This window comes from Scyliorhinus canicula, chromosome 14 (genome assembly GCF_902713615.1).
Source record: "Scyliorhinus canicula chromosome 14, sScyCan1.1, whole genome shotgun sequence".
NCBI lineage: Eukaryota > Metazoa > Chordata > Chondrichthyes > Carcharhiniformes > Scyliorhinidae > Scyliorhinus > Scyliorhinus canicula.
In genome coordinates, this window is record NC_052159.1 from 57,135,470 (window position 1) to 57,154,656 (window position 19,187).

The window sequence follows — 19,187 nt, forward strand, 5'->3', positions numbered from 1 at the left end:
CTGGGAAATGTTTGTCTTCAGAGGGAACATGGTGTCGTACATAAATCACAAAGTTAACGGGCAGGCACAGCAAGCAATTAGGATGGTAAATGCTACGCAAGGGTTTCAAGTACAAGAATAAAGAATTATTATGACAATGGTAAGCCCACAACTGGAGTAGCATGTGCAGTTTTGGTCTCCTTACCAAAGGATGTACTTTCCCTGGAGGAACTGCAGCAAAGATTCATTTAAACTGGCTTCTGGAATAAGGAGTTAGTTCTATGAGGACAGATAAGTAAACTAGGCTAATATTCCCTGAAGTTTAGAAAAATATGAAATGATTTAATTGGAATATATAATATTCTTAAGGGTCTTGACAGAGTAGATGCTGAAAAATTGTTTCCTCTGGCTGTAGAATCTAGAATGCAGTCACAATCTCAGAATAAGAGTCAGCCATTTAAGAGTAAAGTGAGGAGAAACTTCTGAATCTTTTGAATTTTCTACCCCAAAGAGCTGTGGATCCTTAGTGCAGTATATATTTCAGACAAAGGACGATTGATTTTTGAATACTAAGTTAGTTGGGGATGTTAGGTTAATGAATGGAGGTGAAGTTGTGGTAGATCATCAATATCTTGTTGAATGACAGAGCAGAGCCAAATGGTCTACTCTTGTTCCTATCTGATCCTTGTTTTTGTATTCCATGGACTGTATTTTAATGTAGGGATGGGAAAATACCAGTCCGTCCCTTTTGCTGTTTCTGCCATTTACGTTAGAATATAGCATTGAATTTGTCAAAACATTTAACATTTACCTGTCAGAACGATCCCAATTCTTTGTTAGGCTTCCCAAAGTGGTCACAAAGTCTCCAACAAGGTGTGTTTTATAGGCTTCCAAAATCCAAAAAGCCCTTGGCTTGTTCAGCCATTTCAGAAGGCAGTTAAGAGTGAACTACATTACTGTGGGTCTGGAGTCACATGTAGGTCAGACCGGGTAAGGACAGCAGATTCCCTTCCCTAAGGACATTAGTGAACCGATCGTTTTTACAACAATTGGCAATGTTTTCATGATTATCATTAGACTTTCAAAACCAAATTTATTTTATTGAATTCAAATTTCACCATGGTGGGATTCGAATCTGGTTTCCAGAGCATTATCCTGGGTCTCTGGATTAATAGTCCAATGACGATACCACTGCGCCACTGCCTTTGTTGCAAAAAAAGCTACATGAAAATACCAGGGGGTCAGGGGGGAGAGGTAATTAGTTTTTGCTGTCATAACCTTCAGGTTTTCTGGTTTCAGATCGACAAGGGACTCATTGATGATGGGGCAGTCAGGAAAGTGGAGGCCATACTCTTATTGAATGGTGGAGCAAACATGAGGGGCCGAATGGTCTAGTCCTACTACTATTTCCTATGTTGTTCTGATGTTTCCTGACCCCATTCTTGCCTGCATCAGATGAAAAGCTGGCACCCAAACATCTATCAATAAGCCTAAAAATCCCATCTTCTTTCAATAACCTTAATCACTTGTCCCACCACCTTTAAATATTTGTGTATGTGAACCCCAGTTATATCTTTTCCTGCACCCACTTTAAGATGTCATTATTTAATTTATACTCTTCTCAATTTTCTTCAAAAATTTATAAATTCACACTTCTTTACATTCAATTTCTCAAGTCTAGTTATGTCTCCCTGAAGTCTGCCACTACCCTCCATATTATTTACTACATTTTTAAGCTTTGCGCCATCCAGAAACTTCAAAATTAAGTTTCCTGTACCCAAATCTTGGCCATTAATAATACCAAAAGGAGCAGTAGATCCAACACAACTCCTTGGGGACATCATTCTATTCTTCCATTCAGTGAAAAAAACAGCAGTTCACAATTTTTCTCTGCCTTCTGACTTGCAACATGTCCTTAATATGAGACTATATCAAACATCTTTTGAAAGTCCACGGACACATCAACTGCATTGTTCTCATCAATCCTCTCTGTTACTTCGTTAAATGCAATCAAGTTAGTTTTCAGCAAATCTGGACATATTATCCATGAGAAATTTATGACTGGCAGTGAGGTGAGACCTTTTGCCCATCATTCTGGGGAATTACAAATTCCATTCAAAGAAAACATATAATCCACGAAAAAGGAAAATTCATTTAACGTTAGACAATTTGTTTTTAAGATTAAAAATCAACAAAGTTACATTTCAAATTAATTAATTTGGTTGAATTTACCCCAGGGATCAGTGGGATGTGGGAGCTAAGAAACAGGCCAGTTGGCTGGGATACAAGTTCCGCAGATCCATCCCACTTCTTAGCCATTTTTGTGGGTGTGGAATGTGGAAGGGGGGAGACATCAAGGCTATCCATTTGCACGTGGCACAAAGCCAATCTGGCACAATAAGAGCCAATTTACGCCAACTATAAGAGTTGTCTAAGATTTTCCAGTAGGCCTCCAGGTTCCAGCAGGCAGTAGGGGCCCGTGTTGGTGCCTGAAGAAGTACCCCGTAGCAGGTCTCAAGTTTGGACTGCAGAGGAGTCCCGGCCCATCAATGTTGCCGGAGTGGATGCCAGAATTAGTTATAATTTATTTTTGAAAAAGTTGGAGAGAGGGTACCTCTATCCTGAAGTGCCTTCTCTCTTACCTTCCAACATAGCCTGCTGTATTTCAAGCTTGTAGATCTCAGATTTGCCCTCCAGCTTTGAGAGCTCCCCCCCACTCCCCCCAACTGGGTTGGGTTAGTCCCAATCTTGGTTTCCCATTCCCAGAGGGAAACTCCAGCCAAATGTAATAACAAGAGAGAACAAAAAATGTTAATATTTCAGATAATAAACAAATCATTTCTACCACAAGAAAGTTTAGAAGTATGCTTATCAATCTATGTTTTAGTATCCCAGTTAATAATAATATTTACCATAGTTAAATGCTGATGAATTCATCAAATGACTTAGTAAATTAGATTTCAATTGCTGAAAGCTACAATGTCCAGGGTATAGTGAACAATTCCTGCTTCCAGTATTTGTTCTTTTTTAAATTTAGAGTACTCAATTCTTTTTTCCAATTAAGGGGCAATTTAGCATGGCCAATCCACCTACCCTGCACATCTTTGGGTTGTGGGGATGAGACCCAAGCAGACACGGGGAGAATGTGCAAACTCCACATGGACAATAACCCGGGTCCTTGGCGCAGTAAGGCGGCAGTACTAACCACAGAGCCACCGTGCTGCCCCTTTGCTTCCAGTATTATTAAACCATTATTTAATTCATCACCCTGTACTTTTACTATTCTTGGTTGTACAACTGCTGAAGTGGTGAGCCTTTTTTGAGAGAATCGATCTGCAACAGTTGACGAGTAGCTGATTCCCAGTCTCTTCCTAGCTGCAGGCGACTACAGATTGCTGGATACTTTCTGTCTGTATTTTTAGCCCAGGCTATGGCTTTTTTTACATGTTCATCATGCCAACATCCTGTTCTGTGGAAGGCAATGATAGCAATTAATGTTGTGGAGCATTACATTGAATAAAAACACAATGCACCAATTCACCTTGTACAAAAATTATCTTTTTAATCAATTAAAAGTTTGTTCATACACACACGCAAAACCTCTCTCATTCTCTCCCCCCCCCCCCCGGCCCAGGCAGCCTATGTCTCCCCTCCTCCCTGAAAACCCCTGCTTCTCCCCAGACTGACCTCTGATACTCCTTTTCAGGCCTCTGGTTGGATGAAAATGAAATGAAAAAAATGAAAATCGCTTATTGTCACAAGTAGGCTACAATGAAGTTACTGTGAAAAGCCCCTAGACGCCACATTCCGGCACCTGTTCGGGGAGGCTGGTACGGGAATTGAACCATGCTGCTGGTCTGCCTTGGTCTGCTTTCAAAGCCAGCAATTTAGCCCTGTGCTAAACAGCCCCTGTCATACACTGCACGCTGCAGGTGAGCCTATCAGCAACAAACGTGGGAGAGAAAAGAGAAATGGCCGTGATTGGAGGAGGAGTGGCTCTTGCAGAATCTTTTGCTCCACTTACTGACACTTCAAACACCTGGTCCAAGGGCCAAGATAGAGAAGCATATTGGGGCAGATCTTGTCTGCCGGTCAGGCATTGGACAAGCCTCACCTAGACTATGCTATGATAAACCCACAGACAATTTATTGGGCACAAATGGGAAAATGTTTTTGGAGCAATGTATTATTTGACAAAAGCATTTAAAAAAAGAGCCAAATTTGTAATTGTGCAACTGCTGGAGGAGGGTGCTATGAAGGAGTTTGACATTACCTTGGCCATTGTGGCTGGAACTGGTCAACCATTTAGGGTTGTCCATGCATGGAGAGTTACGCCTTATTCTATTGCTAGTTATTACAAACTCAATCAGGGCGGCATGGTGGCGGAGTGGTTAACGCTGCTGTTTCACAGTGTAGAGGACCCAAGTTTGATCCCGGCCCAGGGTCACTGTCTGTATGGAGTTTGCACATTTCTCCCGTGTCTGAGTGGATCTCACTCCCACAACCCAAAAAGATGTGCAGGGCAGGTAAATTGGCCACGCTAAAATTGCCCCTTAAATGGAAATTTAAAACAAAATTTCAGACTCAATTGTCATGGAAAAACCGTCTTCTGTGTATGGTGCTGTATAAGGGAATTTTTCTTTGCAGAGGGAAAAGCATAGCCATTTACATTTTGAGTTAGTTTCAAAATGTGAGACTTTTACGATTTGTTCAGCATCAGTAAGGTGTCCAAACTTTTCTCAACTTGAGCTTCAATTAGTGTGCTACACGAAACTAACAAGTGATCCATCTGTTGCTAAGTTGCAGCAGGACTGTGGTTTAAGTACTAAAAAGTGCAATCCAGATGATGTTCTATCTACAAGCAATGCCATTTATAGACCAGTGCACTTGTAATTATTACTAATTCTACTCCAACATGTGAAAAAAAATTCACAAGACTACAATTGCCTCAATAATTTTCAATTAAAACTTTAAACACACCTTGAATCCAATGTCTGTTCCAGACAAAGGAGGGATGTGAGCTTAATCCCTTTCAACTGGTTAGTGAAACGAATCAACTGTAGGATCAGAAATGTAGCAATCAGCGATACAATCTCTTCAGCTGCTCGGTGACCTTTCAAAGAATAAATATTTTCAAGTCAATACTTACTTCATAATCTATCATTTAAAAGTTGTTATTGAAAATTTGGATTTTATTGCAAGTTCTGTCAAGCAAATCAACATGCAGAGAAATTACAGCAATTTAAATGCAAAATGTCAATTTCCATTGAAATATTAGCCAATGTATATCATTTGACACTGATAGTATTATGAAAAACTACTTATAAGTCATCAAAAAAATCCAGTGACCCAAAACAAAGCCAGTAATTAATTGCTCTGAGTAGACACATTATTAAAAAAAAATTTAGAATACCCAGTTCATTTTTTTACAATTAAGGGGCAATTTAGCATGGCCAATCCACCGACCCTGCACATCTTTGGGTTGTGGGGGTGAGACCCACGTACACACGGGGAGAATGTGCAAACTCCAAACGGACAGTGACCCAGCCCCAGGTCCTCGACGCCATGAGGCAGCTGTGCTAACTACTGCACCACCATGCTGCCCCAACACACATTATTACTATATATGTTTACTTGTTTTTTAAAAATCTGCTTAGAAAATTCAAAAATACAATGGGCCATGAAGTCCAACTAACAGTGTAAAGTCCTGGCCTACAGGAATGGCAAGGGTTTACAGCATAAAGACCTGTTTTGGTAAACATTTTTCAAATAACTTCATTGCAATGTTAGTGTAAGCCTACTTGTGACAATAAAGATTATTAAAATTAAAAATCTCCACTGGGTGCAGCTGCTCGGGACCTGCATCAAAAGAGTCCCCGAAGACTGAAGGTTGGTGTGGGGGTGATGGAAAGAGATAAGGACGGGTTGATGGGTGGGAGAGGGGGTGCAGTCTGATTGACTCGTTAGGTTGATGATAAAAGCTCATGGAATTGGAGGAAGTGTGTTAGCATGGATTGAAAACTGGCTGTCACATAGACAATAGAGAGTTGAAATAAATTATTCCTTTTCAGAGTGGAAAGGTATAGCTAGTAAATTAGTGGCAGGTATCGGTACTTGACCCGCAATTGTTCACTATTTACATTATTGACCTGGAGAAATCAACAGAATATAAGGTTTAAAATTTGCCAATGATACGAAAATAGGAGGAAGGACATGTTATGATGAGGATATTGTGATTCTACAACGGGATATAGGTAGATTGGATAACTAGACCAAAGCCAAGGGCAGCATGGTGCCGCAGTGGTTAGCACTGCTGACTCACAGGGCTGAAGTCCTGGGTTTGATCCTGGCCTCGAGTCACTATCCATTTGGAGTTTGCACATTCTGCCCGTGTCTGCGTGGGTCTCACCCCCATAACCCAAATATGTGCAGGGGAAGTGGATTGGCCACGCTAAATTGCCCCTTCATTGGAATAAAAAATAATTTGGTACTCTAAATTTATTTTTTAAAAACTAGGCGAAAACCTGGCAAATGCAGTTTAATGTGGGAAAGTATGAGATCATGCACTTCGGTAGGAGGAATCAAAAGGCAGATTATCTAAATGGAGAGAGAGTGCAGATGAGCAAAATGCAGAGGGATCTAGGTGTTCCTGTGCGCGAACCACAAAAAGCTAGCAGGTAGGTTCAACAAGTAGTTAAGAAGGCAAACGACATTTTGGACTTATTGCAAAGGTGTTGGAGTTTAAAATTAGGGAGATTTTGTTGCAATTGTGCAGGATGTTGGTGAGGCCTCACCTGACATACTGTTTTGGTCCCCCTTACCTAAAAAAAGATATAGTAACATTGGAGGCAGTCCAAAGGAGATTCACCAGGCTAATTCCTGGGATGATGATGATGTGCAGCGGGACCTGGGTGTCCTTGTGCACCATTCGCTCAAGGTAAGCATGTAAGTGCAACAGGCGGTAAAGAAGGCTTATAGTATGTTGGCCTTCATTGCAAGAGGTTTCAAGTACCGGAGCAGGGACGTGTTGTTGCAATTATACAGTGCCTTGGTGAGGCCACACCTAGAATATTGTGTGCATTTTTGGTCTCCTTTTCTGAGGAAGGATGTTCTTGCTCTTGAGGGAGTGCAACAAAGTTTACCAGACTGATTCCAGCGATGGCGGGAGTGTCATATGGGGAGAGATTGACTAGGTTAGGATTGTTCTCGCTGGAGTTCAGAAGAATGACGGGGATTCTCATAGAGCTTATAAAATTCTAAAAGGACGAGACAGGGTAGATGCAGGGAAGATGTTCCTGTTGGTGGGTGTGTCCAGAACCAGAGGTCACAGTCAGAATTTGGAGTAAACCATTTCGGACAGAGATGAGGGGCGCGATTCTCCGACCCCACGCCGGGTGGGAGAATTGCGGGAGTGCCGGGCGAATCACGTCATGCTGCCCTGGCACCCGCACGCGATTCTCCCACCCCCCCCAAAACGGCATGTCCCTCCGGTCGAGCGGCGATTCTCCGGCCCGGATGGGCCGAGCAGCCTGTCTAATACGACCGGTTCACGCCGGCGCCAACCACACCTGGTCGCTGCCGGCGTGAACAGTGCGCGACTGCTGCGTGTGGGGCCTGTGGGGGGCGGAGGGAGAATCGAGCACCAGGGGGTGCTCAGGAGGGGTCTGGCCCGCAATCGGTGCCCGCCGATTGTCGGGCCGGCGTCTCTGAAAGACGCACTCTTTTCCCTCCGCCGCTCCGCAAGATCACTCCAACATGTCTTGTGGGGCAGCAGAGGGGAAGACGGCAACCGCGCATGCGCGGGTTGGCGCCGGCCAACCTGCGCATGCACAGGTGACGTCATTTAGGCACCGCTGGCCGCCTCAATCAGGCGGCGCCGCTTTGACGCAAGTGTCAAGGCCCGGCACCCGAGATTGACGCGCCTCCGCTCCTCGCCCCCTGGGGGTGGGAGAATAGGGGGCGAGGAGCGGCCTCCGACGCCGGAGTGAAACACTCCGGGTTTCACTCCAGCGTCGGCACTTTGTCTCCCTTTGGGAGAATCGTGGCAGAGATATATCTTCACTCTAAGAGTGGTGAGTCTGTGGTATTCATTACCACAGGAAGTAGTTGATGCGAAAACATTGAATATATTCAAGAGGCGGCTAGATATAGCATTTGGGGAGAATAAGATTAAAGGTTATGGGGAGAAAGCAGGATTAGGCTACTGAGTTGGATGGTCAGCAAGTGTAGAGACTGAGGATGAGCATGGTACCAGGGCCAGGCTGGCTAAGAGGAAGGGCAAGCTGGGGGAGGTCGAACCCAGTGGACCTGGAGGTTTGGAGTGTATCTGCTTCAATGCACGGAGTATAACAGATAAGACAGATGAACTTAAAGCCTTGATTCTTGTGCAGAACTTGGATGTGATTGCTGTAACGGAGACTTGGTTAAAAAAGGGACATGACTGACAGCTAAATATTCCAGGATATAGATGTTTTAGGCAAGACAGGGAGGAAGGTAAAAGAGGTGGGGGAGTTGCAATACTGGTTAGAGAACATATTACAGCTGTACAGATGGAGGATACCATGGACGAATCAAGTAACGAGGCACTATGGGTACAGCTCAGAAACAGGAAGGGGGCAGTCACTATGATGGGGGTGTACTACAGGCCTCCCAACAGCCTACGGGAAGTTGAAGAACAGATATGTAAGCAGATTTTGGTTGATGTAGAAATAATAGGAGAGGCTATTTGAGGGTAAATCCACATTTGGCATGTGGGAGTCTTTTAAGGAGCAGCTGATGGGAGTGCAGGACAGGCTGTGCCGGTAAAAAGGAAGGAGAGAGAAGACAGGATTCAGGACCGTGGATAATCAGGGAAATTGCGAGTCAAGTCAAAAATAAAAAAGATACATACATGAGGTCTAGGCAATTAAAAACAGATGAGGCACTTCAATACAAGAAACGTAGAAAAGAGGTCAAGCAGGTAGTTCGGAGGTCAAAAAGGGATCACAAAATGTCCTTGGCAGATAGGATTAAGGAGAATCCCAAGGCATTTTATACATATATTATACGTATAGTAGGAACAAGAGAGTAGCTAGAGAAAGAGTTGGTCCACTCAAGGACAAAGGAGGGAAATTATGTGTAGGTGAAATTCTTAATGAGTATTTTGCATCGGTATTCACAAAGGAGAAGAACACATTGATTGATGGTATCTCAGAGGGATGTGTAAACACTTTAAACAGGTCTTATTACGAGGAAGGAAGTGTTAGGTTTGTTAAAAAGCATTACGGTAGACAAATCCCAAAGACCAGGTGGCATCTATCCCACATTACTGAGGGAGACCAGAGATGAAATCGCTGGGCCTCTAACAGAAATCTTTGTATACTAGTTGGCCACAGGTGAGATCCCAGAGGATTGGAGAATAGCCAATGCTGTACCGTTATTTAAGAAAAGTTGCAAGGATAACCCGGGTTATTATAGGCCAGTGAGCTTGATGTCAATGATAGTAAAATTGTTGGAAAAGATTTTCAGAGATAGGGGGCTGGAAACTCCAATAATGGGGCTATGTCCCCACTCCAGCGTCAAAATGCAGGCGAATCACTCTGGACTTTCCTGAAGAAAGTCCAGAGTGATTCTCCAACCTGAAGGGAGCTAGCAGGGTCCTGGAGTAGTCCTTGCAGGTCCGGCTGCCGATACGGGGCCCTGCACTTCCGGTTGAGGGATGGGTCGGCCGCCCCGCGTGACATGGCGGACTCACACCGTGGACTGGCAACAAAAAGATAGCCCCCCCCCCCCGAGATCGCACATGCCTGCGGATCGCTGGCCCCTGATCGCTAGCCTGGCGTCTGTGAGGCCTCCCCCAGTGAAGGATACCCCCGCCCCCCACCAGGGCAGCCGTGGACTGAGTCCGCAGCCGCCACACCGAGTTCCGACGAGTGGGACCATGAGAGACCCAAGCCGTTGGGAACTCGGGCAGTTACACTTCGAGAATCGCCGCAGGTACCTCTGCCAATGGCCCCCTACCCGCGCCACGTAGACCGTGTGCACGATTCGCCACGATTCTCTGGAGACCGGAGAATCACGGGAGCGGCGTTCACGCCCATTCTCCGCCCCCGTGCCAATCGCGATTTCCGTGCGGAGGCTCGGACAATCCCGCCCAGGATCTATGTACATTTGGAAGTGAATGGTCCTATTAGCAACAGACAGGATGATTTTGTACGAGGAAGGTCATGTCTCACTAATTTAATTGAGTTTTTTGAGGAGGTGACAAAATTAATTGACGAGGGAAGGGCCATGGATGTTATCTACATGGATTTTAGTAAAGCATTTGACAAGGCCCCCTTATGGCAGGCTGGTGCAAACGATTAAATCACATGGGGTCGGGGTGAACTAGCTGGATGGATTCAGAACTGGCTTGGCCATAGAAGACAGGGTAGCAATGGAAGGGCATTTTTCCGAATGAAGGTCTGTGACAAGTGGTGTTCCGCAGGGATCAGTTCTGGGACCTCTGCTGTTTGTAATATATATAAATCACTTGGAAGAAAACGTAGTGGATCTGATTGGTAAGTTTGCGGATGATACTAAGATTGCAGGAGTTGCGGATTGTAGTGAATTCCAATTGGCTTTATTGGTTGGCCAATTGGAGTATGAGCTCCCTCAATGATAGCTCATTGAGGGGGCCCATATAATCACCTGTGTAGGCTTTGTGAGCCAGTCTTTAGTTGACTGGACTGCTAGCAGCACTGTTTGCAGCTGCTCCTGTAATATCGTTATTGTAAATAAATATTGGTGTGGTGACGGAACTCCTGCCTCCCGTGGATTACTACAGTGGCGACGAGGATGGGATATAAAGTAGACAAGTCAGGCTTACATCCATTAGAAGACAGAGTAAGGGCAATAAAAGCCCCAGCTCCCACCACGGTCCAGGAGTTACGATCATTTCTAGGGTTGGTAACCTATTATGGAAAATGTATTGAAAATAGGGCGTCCATCCTAGAACCCCTCCACCAGCTACTAAAAAAGGGGCAAGAATGGAAATGGTCCATCCGCCAAAACCGAGCATTTAGGGACATTAAGGAACAGCTGTCATCCGAAAATGTCCTAGAGCATTATGACCCAAGGAAGGAATTGGTGGTCACTTGTGATGCATCCCCCTACGGGGTAGGAGCCGTCTTAGCCCATAGAGGAAGGAATAGGGAAGAATGGCCAATAGCCTATGCTTCGAGGACCTTGGCGATGGCTGAGAGGAAGTACGCCCAAATCGAGAAGGAAGGACTGGCGGTGATATTCGCAGTAAAAAAATTTCACCAGTATCTGTACGGGCGGAAATTCACCATAGTGACGGACCATAAGCCGTTATTAGGGTTATTAAAAGAAGACAAGTCAATACCCCCGATTGCATCAGCTAGAATCCAACGCTGGGCGTTGCTACTGGCGGCATATATATACGTTCTGGAGCACAGACCGGGAACGCGAGTAGCACATGCAGATGCTTTGAGCAGACTTCCCCTCCCGGACACTCCGCCGCAAATACCAAAAGTAGAGGAGACAGTAATGACTAAATTTTTTGGACACCCTACCAGTAGACGCACAACATATTCGGTTGTGGACGCAAAAAGACCCAGTTTTAGCCAAGATGAAGCATTTACTGCTAACAGGGGAACTGGAAAGACCAGTGGAGCCCCAGATGCACCCATACTGGAGCAGAAGGGACCAAATAACCGTAGAAGACGGTATCCTATTATGGGGAGCCCGGGTAATCGTCCCAGCTCAGGGCCGTCAGGCAATCTTAACTGGCTGCAAGCCAGTTGTCATAGCCTACTATGCTAAACCACCCCCTCTAGGGAGAACAATCCCAGTTTATTCAACTCTTACATAGATTACATAGAATTTACAGTGCAGAAGGAGGCCATTCGGCCCATCGAGTCTGCACCGGCTCTTGCAAAGAGCACCCTACCCGAGGTCAACACCTCCACCCTACCTCCATAACCCAGTAACCCCATCCAACACTAAGGGCAATTTTGGACACTAAGGGCAATTTATCATGGCCAATCCACCTAACCTGCACCCGGAGGAAACCCATGCACACACGGGGAGGATGTCCAGACTCCGCACAGATAGTGACCCAAGCTGGAATCGAACCTGGGACCCTGGAGCTGTGAAGCAATTGTGCTATCCACAATGCTACCGTGCTGCCCTTGGAGTTTAGAAGAGTGAGGGTGATTTTATTCAGGGTAAATGGTGAGGTGTTTCTATTAGTGGGAGAAACTCGAACAAGGGACAAGGCTACAAGAAAAGGATGAAGGGCGGGTCATTTAAAACTGAGGTGGGTAGAAATTTCTTCTCGTAGAGAGTGGTCAACCTGTGGAATTCGCTGCCCAGGAAGGTGCTGGAGGCTGGATCAGGAGTATTTAAAGTGGAGGTGGATAAATATTTGATAGATTGAGGAATAGAGGGCTATGAAGAAATGGCATGGAAAAGGAGTTGAGGCCGGCATAGATCAGTCATGATCGTATTGAATGGTGGAGCAGGCTTGAAGGGCCTGATGGCCAACACCTGCTATTTCTTGGGTGGTGGAGGTGGGGAGGGGGGTGTCTGGTCAAGTCAGGGCAGGGAGGGGGTGGTCCTGGGGAGTCCAGTATGGCTGGTGGTGTGTGGGAGGTGGAGGGAATCCCATGGGAGGGGCGGGGGTGTTGGTGTCCCTTGCAGGGCTCAGTCTGGGTCCTTAAGATAACAACACTGAAGTTAGAAGTGCTTTTATTTCTCTTTCAGAGGAACTATCAGTTACTGGCAGAACGATTCGAAGTTAGAGATTTAAATCTCTTTGTCGAATGATTCTCAGTGCAGCGCAAGTGTCCAGGAGAAGTTGCTTCGGGACAATTGGCCCTGTGTGGAAGCGTGGCCCCTTAAAGGGGCCAGGCTCCATGGACCACATGACTGGCTCAAGGCTAACTGCATGACAGCATGCAATCCCCAGCCGATGGGGAGTTTGTGTTGGGCCCTTGGAGCAGGACCCCAGGCAATGCGGACCAGGGAACTGAAGTGGAAAGGCCTGTTGTATAGTGTACTGAGCTTGTTATCTAACTGCCTTTGCCTTTCATCAATAAACCCCTTTGTTTACTATTGGAAGTCTACAGTGGATGTCTCGAGTCATCACACCATGTAAACCCTTACCTGGGAACTTCGGAGAGGGATTCCCGGATGCATCTTTGGAGTATCCCCCAAATCCAATGGTGGGGAGCCAGGAAAGTACAGGATACTTGAGCACACAATATGTTTTTGTACAATAGCGCATTAAAAATGCTTTTGAAAGGGCAGCATGGCATGCGCAGTGGTTAGCACTGCTGCATCATGGTGCCGAGGTCCCAGGTTCGATTCCGGCTCTAGGTCACTGTTCATGTGGAGTTTGCACATTCTCCCCATGTTTGCGTGGGTTTTGCCCCTACAACACAAAGATGTGCAGGCTAGGTGGAATGGCCACGCTAAATTGCCCCTTAATTGGAAAAAACTATTGGGTACTCTAAATTTAAAAAACAAATGCTTTTGTAAAGTGTTTGATTTGCAAGTATTTTTTATTATTTTATTTATTAGTACTTCTGATTTTCTAGTTAGGAAACTGTTTTTGATTGATGTTGAAATTATAACAGGAAAATTTCAAGGAATTAGAGCGTTTATTCCTCAATAACCTGGGGGAAGGGGACCTTTTAAACTCGGGAATAAATTGTTCCCAATTAGATTTTCATATTCTATGACTATATTACAAGGTTCGAATCTTAACAAAATTTGTATTTAAATTCCTAGGCCTGTTTTTACACCTGGATAGTTTTATGTAGGTTTCCCAGAGTGAGAAGTTTGGATTCCATTAAAGTCTTTGGAGAAAGAATAACCAAATTCTTGTTTTTAAAGAATAGATACTAATTTGACTGCAAATATTTTGCGGTCTCTGCTCATTTTAATTAGATTCAATTAACACTTCTGAGAGCTACTTTCCCCAGCCCTTTCTTCAAAGTGTGCTCCTGTTGTGGTGTCATGAAGTATACAACTGGTAGAAATCAATAACATTTGAACCAATTAATTTTATATTAAGTATGTTTTTTAATTTTGCGAGATATATTTTGAAGTTCTGTGAGCTTTTGCCTCCTTACATTTTGCAGTTACAAGTCCCATCTGGGCCATGCAGTTGGGAGGTGGACAACGAAGTGTATGTGTAAAAGTCTAGGAACATGGATCCCTGGTGCTGTGAGGCAGCAGTGCTAATCACTATGCCGCCCTTTATGAACATATTACTTTAACTACACTTCGCTTTCGATGTCCTTGCCCACTCTCCCAATTGACCAGGACAAATTCTACCTTGTTATTGTCCAATTTCTGAACAAACTAATTAAAATAAAATTCTGTAACTTAATATCACCGAGGGCTGTATCACAAATGTAATAGTAAGCGCCCGTCATCCTCCACATGGGACATAGCAGAGGCCAGGATATTCCTGCCCCATCTGCAGCATGCTCTGCAGCGGTGGAGGGTAGCTCACCAGCAGCTGGCGGTGGGACCTCCCGGTCTCATCACTGTCAATGGGGTTTCCTGTTGAATCCATCCCTCGGGTTTTCTTAGCGTGGTGCACCATCGGTGGGGGTATAAGATCCTGCCAACATGAATGGCCAGAAAATCCCACCCATATTTTCCTCATAATACAGATTTGATATTCCTCTAGAGCGTGAAACCAACAGTTCTCATAATTACAAGTTTATTTCTTTCCTTCAATTTATGCAATGAAAAGTCTGCAATTATTTTCAATATATCAAAGGTCTTTAGATTCAGTTGGAATAAAGTAGATTTTTTAAAATTCAAAGTAAAGTGGGTCAGGTTAAAAGGGTACGTGCTTAAAGGGGTAAATGTCAAACCAGCATGCTAAATATTAGAAATCTATAAAGGAAACCTTGAATACCCTGGCAAAAAATAGATTCTTGCCATAATATTGATATTTGCATTTATGTAGCATGGAATATACAGCACAGAAACAGGCCATTCAACCCAACTGGACTGCGTTAATGCTCCACCTGAGCCACCTTCTTCCTTCCTCATGTACTATATCAACAACACTCTTTCTTTATTTCTAGCACATACATTTATCTAGTTACCCCTTAACTCCATATATTCAGCTCAGTGGTGAAGACCCACATTCTCACCACGATCCGGGTGAAGAATGTTGTTCTGAACTCCTGATTTGATTTGTTGGTGAAAATCTTGAATTGATGACCTCTAACTTTTCTCTTCCCCACAACTGGGGAAGAGATTTTAATCGCAAAGGTTTTATAGCAGAGCACTTGGAAAATAGTGGCAGGATCGGACAGTGCCAGTATAGATTTATGATGGAGAAATCATGCTTGACAAACCTACTGGAATTCTTTGAGGATGTGACTAATAGAGTTGACGAGGGGCAGCCAGTGGATGTGGTATATTTGGTCTTTCAGAAGGCTTTGACAAAGTCCCACATAAAAGATTAGTGTGTACAATTAAAGCACATGCGATTAGTGGTTGTGTATTGAGATGGATAGAAAACTGGTTCGCAGACAGGAAACCAAGAGTAGGAATTAATGGGTCTTTTTCAAATTGGCAGGCAGTGACTGGTGGGGTACCGCAGTGATCAGTGCTAGCACCCCAGCTATTCACAATATATATTACTGATTTAGATGAGGGAGCAACATGTAATATCTCCATATTTTCAGATGACACCAAGTTGGGTGGGAGAGTGAGCTGTGAGGAGGCAGAGATCCTCCAGTGTGATTTGGACAAGTTGAGTGAGTGGGCAAATGAATGGCAGATATAGTATAATTTAGAGAAATGCAAGGTTATCCACTTTGGTAGCAAGAATGATAAGGCACTCTGTTATTTGAATGGCCAGAAATCAGGAGAGGTGAATGTGCCACGAGAGCTGGGTGTTCTCATACACCAGTCACTGAAGGTAACCTATTAAATTCTAACAGGACTAGGCAGAGTAGATGCAGGAAGGATGTTCCCTATGGTGGATGTGTCCAAAACCAGGGGTCACAGTCTGAAGATACAGGGTAGACCATTTAGGACAGAGATGAGGAGAAATTTCTTCACCCAGAGGGTGGTCAGCCTGTGGAATTTGTTTCCACAGGAACTAGTTGAGGCCAAAACATTGCATGTTTTCAAGAAGCAGTTAGATATAGCTCTTAGGGTGAAGGGGATATGGGGGCAAAGTGGGATTAGGCTATTGAGTTGGATGTTCAGCCATGATCATAATGAATGGCGGAGCAGGATCGAAGGGCCTCTTCCTGCTCCTATTTTCTATTTTTCTATTACTGGAAACATACTGGACATGATTTTGCCCTTTGGGTTGGAACCCCGATGATGAAAGATCCCCGTTGTGTGGCAAACAGTTACACGGCTGTGATTTTTCACAATATGAGGAATGGATTCCAGGTAGCCTTTCCTCCGCCATCTGAATTGTGCCTTTGGGAAAATGGCATGGGAGGTGGGGTGGTGCAAACAGGATTTGTGTGCCTGCATACTACCATGCTCACTATTTTTAGGGGCTAGATATCCAGCGCACCATGGGCGGGATTCTCTCAGAATCCCCGCGGCCGGCGCGAATCGCACCATGCCGCCCTGACGCCAGCACGCGATTCCCTGCAGAGCGTAGAATCGGCGCCATTCGCACCGGCGTGGTTGGCGCAGCGCCGGTCGCGGGCCGCTCTACGCGGCCCACCGATTCTCGGCCCGAGATGGGCCGAGCGGCCATCGTGAAAACGCCGAGTCCCGCTGTGTGGAGTTTGCACAGTCTCCCCATGTTTGCGTGAGTTTCACCCCTACAACCCAAAGATTTGCAGGGTAGGTGGATTGGCCACGCTAAATTGCCCCTTAATTGGAAAAAAATGAATTGGGTACTCTAAATTTATTAAAAAAAGGATAGATGACAGGCCATGCAGCAGGAACTCGACCGTACAGAGGCGGCCTCCCATCAGGGACAGTGCTCTCTATTGCAAAAACCTCATGTGCCTCCAATGCCTCCATAAAAACACCTCGCAGCTCTTGAAATTAGGTCATGACCACTTGCACTACAGAGCCGAGACTTTCAGAAAGAACAGCGGGCCCGATTCTCCGCTCCACACGCCGCGTGGGAGAGTCGCGGGAGGGCCCCCCAACTAATTTCACGACACCCTGGCGCCCCCCGCGATTCTCCCCGCTCAGAAGAATCGCCGCTCGCCGTTTTTCACGGCGACCGGCGATTCTCCGACACGGATGGGCCGAGCGGCCTGCCGTTTGCGACCGGTTCACGACGGCGGCAACCACACCTGGTCGCTGCCGTTGTGAAAACTCCGTGAGATGCCCGTTTGGGGCTTGTAGGGGGCCTCGTGGGGAATGAGCACCACGACTGTGCTCGGGAGGGGACGGGCCCGCGATCGATGCCCACCGATCGTCGGGCCGGCGTCTCAATCAGACGCACTATTTCCCCTCCGCCGCCCCGCAAGATCAAGCCGCCACATCTTGCGGGGCGGCTGAGGGGAAAGACGGCCACCGCGCATGCGCGGGTTCGAGCCTGCCAACCTGTGCATGCGCAGCTGATGTCACATAGGCGGCCGAGAGTTACGGAGCACCGCTCCTAGCCCCGCCGGGAGGGGAGAATAGGGGGCGTGGAGTGGCCTCCGAGGCCGTCGTGAAACTCAGCCAAGTTCACGACGGCCCTCCCGATTTTTCCCAGGAGCGAAGAATCCGCCCAGCATCTTTGTTGGCGACCACTGGCAACCACCATCCGCTGATGCACACTGCACTGTCAGGATGGGAGCCCGCTCAAAAGCAACTGCACCACTAAAGCAGGGCCCCACTATGACTACTTACAGCCACCGGGAATAAGCGAGCATTTAAACATTCTATCCAGACTCTATCAAGCCGAGACGCAGACCACAATTCGTGGGACATAGTTGTGGTAAACACCACTAGTGTATATTGGTACAGAAAGGTCATTGTGGTCATTGAAAGTGTATCAGAGACCCAAGCCATTGTGGAAGCTGTGCGACATTGGAGGCGTTATCTGGCCGACAGGAGATTCACTCTCCTCACTGACCAACGGTCGGTTGCCTTTATGTTTAATAATACACAGCGGGGAAAGATCAAAAATGACAAGATCTTGAGGTGGAGGATCGAGCTCTCCACCTATAATTATGAGATCTTGTATCACCCGGGGACGCTCAACGAGCCCCTTGATGCCCTATCCCGCTGTACAGCCAGCGCACAAGTGGACCGACTCCGGGCTCTCCGCTATGACCTCTGCCATACGGGGGTCACCCGGTTCTTCCATTTTGTCAAGGCCTGCAACCTGCCCTACTCCACTGAGGAGGTCAGGACCGTCACTAGAGACTGCCAAGTCTGCACAGAGTGCAAGCCGCACTTCTACCGGCCAGATAGAGCGCACCTGGTGAAGGACTCCCGCCCCTTTGAACGCCTCAGCATGGACTTCAAAGGGCCCCTCCCATCCACCGACCGCAACGTGTACTTCCTCAACGTTATTGAGGAGTACTCCCGGTTCCCCTTCGCCATCCCATGCCCCGACATGACTTCTGCCACAGTAATCAAAGCCCTGCACAGCACCTTCACTCTGTTCGGTTTCCCCACCTACATCCACAGCGATCGGGGATCCTCTTTCATGAGTGATGAGCTGTGCCAGTTCCTGCTCAGCAAGGGCATCGCCTCGAGCAGGACGACCAGCTACAGCCCCCGGGGAAACGGGAAGCTGGTGAGGGAGAACGGGACGGTCTGGAAGGCCATCCTGCTGGCCCTGTGGTCTAAAACACTCCCAGTCTTCCACTGGCAGGAGGTCCTCCCCAACGCGCTCCACTCCATCCGGTCGCTCCTCTGCACTGCCACTAATGGAACCCCTCACGAACATGTGTTTGCCTTCCCCAGGAAGGTCTCGCTCCCAACATGGCTGACAGTTCCTGGACCCGTCCTCCTCCGGAAGCATGTGAGGAGCCATAAATTGGAACCCTTGGTCGAGAAGGTCCACTTCCTACATGCAAACCCGCAGTACGCCTATGTGGCACACCCTGACGGGCGCCAAGACACAGTCTCCCTCCGGGACCTGGCACCCGCTGGGTCCCACCCACAACCCCCGACGTGACACTGCTCATTTCCCCCCCCCCCCCCCCCCCCCCCCCCCGGTTGCGTCATTTATCCCTGCGCCAGACACCCTCCCTCCAGCGAACCTCACC

General features: G+C 46.5%; 1 protein-coding gene across 1 annotated transcript in view; it reads right to left on the bottom strand.

Annotated features, from left to right (window-relative positions):
- Positions 1-1,066: 1,066 nt before the first annotated feature.
- parp4 (poly (ADP-ribose) polymerase family, member 4) overlaps positions 1,067-19,187 on the bottom strand; it is a 260,543-nt gene continuing 242,422 nt past the window's right edge. The window contains 2 exon segments of the mRNA XM_038818701.1: positions 1,067-3,448; positions 4,960-5,092. Coding sequence (XP_038674629.1) covers positions 3,259-3,448; positions 4,960-5,092 — 323 coding nt within the window. The 3' untranslated portion in view covers positions 1,067-3,258.